Source organism: Lucilia cuprina, chromosome 2, assembly GCF_022045245.1.
Source record: "Lucilia cuprina isolate Lc7/37 chromosome 2, ASM2204524v1, whole genome shotgun sequence".
NCBI lineage: Eukaryota > Metazoa > Arthropoda > Insecta > Diptera > Calliphoridae > Lucilia > Lucilia cuprina.
Window position 1 is genome coordinate 67,954,131 of NC_060950.1, and position 4,389 is coordinate 67,958,519.

The window sequence follows — 4,389 nt, forward strand, 5'->3', positions numbered from 1 at the left end:
GTCTATAGTTTAGTCTATAGTCTAGTCTATAGTCTAGTCTATAGTCTAGTCTATAGTCTAGTCTATAGTCTAGTTTATAGTCTAGTCTATAGTCTAGTCTATAGTCTAATCTACAGTCTAGTCTATAGTCAGCCCATAGTCTAATCTATAGTTAAGTCTATAGTCTTGTCTATGGTCTAGACTATAGTCTATTTTATAGTCTAGCCTGCAGTCTATTCTATAGTATTACCTACAGTCTATTCTATATTCCTGTCTACAGTCTACTCTATAGACTTGTCTGTTTTACTTTTATTTTAAAGAAGAAAATTTGTTTCGTTCCAGGTTACGAATGGGTGGGTTGGCGCAATGACACCGCCAATTTGCAAGGACGTCCCGTCGAAATAACTTTTGAATTTGATGGCGTGAGGAATTTTAGTGCTGTGGTTATACATACAAATAATATGTATGCAAAAGATGTGCAGGTATGTAAAAAAAATTAAATTTTATAGAATAAATTTTTGTCATAAAACTAATTATCAGCTAAATGTGGTTTACAACAAACATGTTAATAATGAAAATACAAAATTATTTTATTGTTTATCGTAAAATTAATATGGTGGTTATTGGTTGGTCTCTTACAAATATTTAGTTTGATTTATGTTATAATTTTTTATTATTTATTGGTGACACATAAAGATAATTTTTGGTTTAACTCGAAAACCAAATAAATATATAAAATAACTATAGATATATATATTGACTATTGAGTATTTGTAGATATGTATATTTGTATATTTAGACTTTTAGTCATTTAGTTAATATTTATTTAATGATAAACACCAACGACATAAGTATTGTAAAAAAACAACATTATATGTATATAGAGTAAATAATTAAAGTTTATTAAATTGTTGTTATGTACATATGTCCGTCTGTCCTTTTCTATACATTTGATTTAATAAATAACTATAATGTTGTATTTCGTTGATTAATTTGTTTTAAATTTGACATACTTACTTGAAACTATGTACACTATCATAAATTAAACAAATTGATAGAGTTTTATTTTAGGGGAATTTAATTTATGATTTTCATAAGGGGAAATAATATCTGGTGTTTTTGAAATAATCAATATTTGATCTTTACACCTTTAGAAATAAACTATTAGAAACGAGCATGCCAATACTTTCAAATTAAGCGGGACGTATTTGACTATACAGCGATTGAACTAAAGGATGAGAGAAAACTTAAAACAAGTTCATGTTTTTTTCGGTTTTTCTTGTTTATCATAAATGATTCTCTCTCGCTCTCTCAGGATTACTAAAATATGTTAAGCACACTTCGTTGATCTCTCTCTTTCCTTCTCAAGTTTGACTGTATACTTCTAAAAACTGCCTAGGCCCCATTTAGAATACATCAGGACTAGCGGGAGCAAGATTTCTGCTCTCCTAAAGAGCTTATTTTTTAAATTTCTTTTAGCTCTCATCGAATGTGTTAATAAAAAGAGAGAGAGGGCATTTATTTGCAGAACAAGTACATATTAATAGAGAGTAACAAATATGCTCTTTGGTTGGTTTCTCACAGGCTTGATCTAACGTATGTAACGACAAGAAAGCACAAGAGAAATATTTCAATCACATATACCAAGTTTGCCGGTATATGATCTAAAAGCTGCCGAGGCCCATTTAGAATACATTAAGGTTAAGCAGAATGGTTTCACTTTACTGCTATTGGGCAAAATATTTCAGATTAAAGTCTATTAGAACTTCTAAGCTTTGAAACTTACATTTAGCTCTCATCGAACTTTTTTAATAATAAAAAATGAGAGAGCACTTATTTGTGAAACAAGTAAATATTGGCAGAGAGTGACAAATATGCTTTAAGGCTGGATTCTCTTTTTTGTTTGATCTAATATTTGTAACGACAAGATAGCTCAAGAGAGATATTTCAATCACACTTCGTTGGTCTCTCTCTCCCTCTCAAGTTTGCCCAGATAAAATCTAAAAACTGTCTAGACCCCATTTAGGAAACATTCATATTAAGCAAAAGGGTTTCACTTTACTTCTAAGCAAGATTGCTGCTCTAACAAATAACTTATTTTGAATCTTGCATTTGGCTCTCATCGAATGTTTTAATAAGAAAAAATGAGAGAGAACTTATTTCTAAAACAAGTACATATTGGCAAAGAGTGACAAATATGCTTAAAGGTTGGATTTCCTTCTTTTTGTTAGAAAACTCAAGGGAGATTTTTTAATCACACTTCGTTGTTCACTCTCTCTCTCTCTCCCTCAAGTTTGCCGTGATATTGAAACTTGCATTTAGCTCTCTTCGAACAAGTACATATTGGCTGAGAGTGGCCAATATGCTTTAAGGTTGGTTTCTCTTGTTTGTCATACATGCTTCATCCCACGTATGTAAAGACAAGAAAGCTTAAGAGAGATTTTTTAATCACACTTGGTTTCTCTCTCTCTCTCTCTATTATGGGAAATGATCTAAAAACTGTCTAGGACTACTCATAACATATGTACATAAATCTTTCAAATTCTCTCCCCCCTCCCCACTGCTTAATCATAAATTCTTCCACATGTTTATCGGTCTGTTAAAATCATTTTTATTTATAGTTTACACAACCCGATAACAATTATTAAACTGTCCTATAAACACTTGAAAGTGTCAGTTTATAATACCCCAAACGAACATACAATTTCAAATGCTCCGGTTTTTACGAAATATTTACAATACCCCTGTTGCTGTTACACTCCACAAACATACATGTAATAATCATTATCGTTAATAATTATCATTGTTTAAATATTAATAAAAAAATAAAAAAATAAAACTAACAAACTGAAAAAAAACTTAAACCATAGACCTCCCAAAATGTTATATTGTTTCCATTGCTCATATTTTGTTTATCTTTTTTTTAAATATAAATAAACAAATACAACATATTTTTTATTAATAATTTTTTTAATTAAAAATGTTTATATGTAACAGTTGGAGTTAATTTTACTTTAAACTTGTGTAATCATCACACTTTCAGGCCATTGTTTACATAAATGTTTAACAGTCGACCAGCGGAGATATACTGCTAGTTGGATTGTGATAACGGGTGGTAAACAATTAACAATATACACAATTAATTGAATTAAGAAAATTTTGTTGTAAATTTTTAAAATTATTATTTTTTGAAAACACATTATTTCATCAGATTTTTAAAAGATTTTTTCATTTTTTTAAAGATTTTTTTATAAAAATTTGTAAATTGTGACTCACGGGCACTGTGCTTAAGGAAAAGATCTTAAATTCCCTATAAGATAAAAAAAACGTTTGTACCGCTTTTAATCAAGACACAAGTATATTTAACATAAATACGCGTTTAAAGGCTCCTTTTTTGGGAGTGTGGGGGGTTGTGTTGTATAGAGGAATAGTGGAAAGAACGCAACATTTTATCAAAATTGCGACCTGTAACTTATACGAACAGCAAACCAGCAAGACGGACATGTCATAATTGACTGAGTAATCGATTCCAAGCCGATTGGATGAAAACTTTCTGAAATACCAGATTGTACACAAAATAATTAGTTAGTTAGTGAGTTATTTAGTAGTTCGGCGTACATGCTGCTTGAGTATAAGTGGAGCCATGTGTACTACTTCAATCAAGGCTCTGAAAACGTTGCTAGATATTCCATCCATTTAAACATATTTAAGATGTGAGGGGGCGCTTACAGCCGAAAGGCTCTTTACTTTAGGCGAACTGAATATGTCGGAAACTTTGAAACGCTTATCCCAGATAGACTGTATTGGTCAGACGGAGCGAATGTAATAGCTTTAAAGGGAAGGAAGCTCGAGGCATTTAGCCTGACATATGCAAAACTATTCTAAACTAAACTGAACTAATAATATGGGTGAGAGAATCCCATTAGACCTCTTCGAATAATGAAACAGTGGGTAGAACCACGAAAATCCTTTGGGGTGACCCTGATGAGAGCAAGACGAAAAATCTCCATAAAAATGAGTGAGTCTGACGTTAGTATGATAGTACGTATTCTGAGTGGACACACAGGATTACGAGCACATTTATGCAAAATTGGACATGCGGATTCAGACGTATGTAGATCCAAGTATCTTGGAAGTGAAGTTATTCAGGAAAAAATATTACTGACTAACACTGATTGGAAGATTCTTAGGAAATATGTTCAGAAATCTGAGTTTTTCATGAAAAGGAGCGCAAAACAGGGCAGAATGTAGCCCAGGAGTATTTCGTCGGATTTGATGTGATTTGATTTCATACATTTGTTCATTTGTTAGTTTGTTAGTTTGTTAGTTTGTTAGTTTGTTAGTTTGTTAGTTTGTTAGTTTGTTAGTTTGTTAGTTTGTTAGTTTGTTAGTTTGTTAGTTTGTTAGTTT

General features: G+C 31.3%; 1 protein-coding gene across 1 annotated transcript in view; it reads left to right on the forward strand.

Annotated features, from left to right (window-relative positions):
* The window catches only part of LOC111685048 (discoidin domain-containing receptor 2-like), a 16,690-nt gene that overhangs the window by 6,670 nt on the left and 5,631 nt on the right, over nucleotides 1-4,389 (forward strand). The window contains exon 3 of the mRNA XM_046956182.1: nucleotides 322-461. Coding sequence (XP_046812138.1) covers nucleotides 322-461 — 140 coding nt within the window. The remainder of the gene's footprint in view (nucleotides 1-321; nucleotides 462-4,389) is intronic.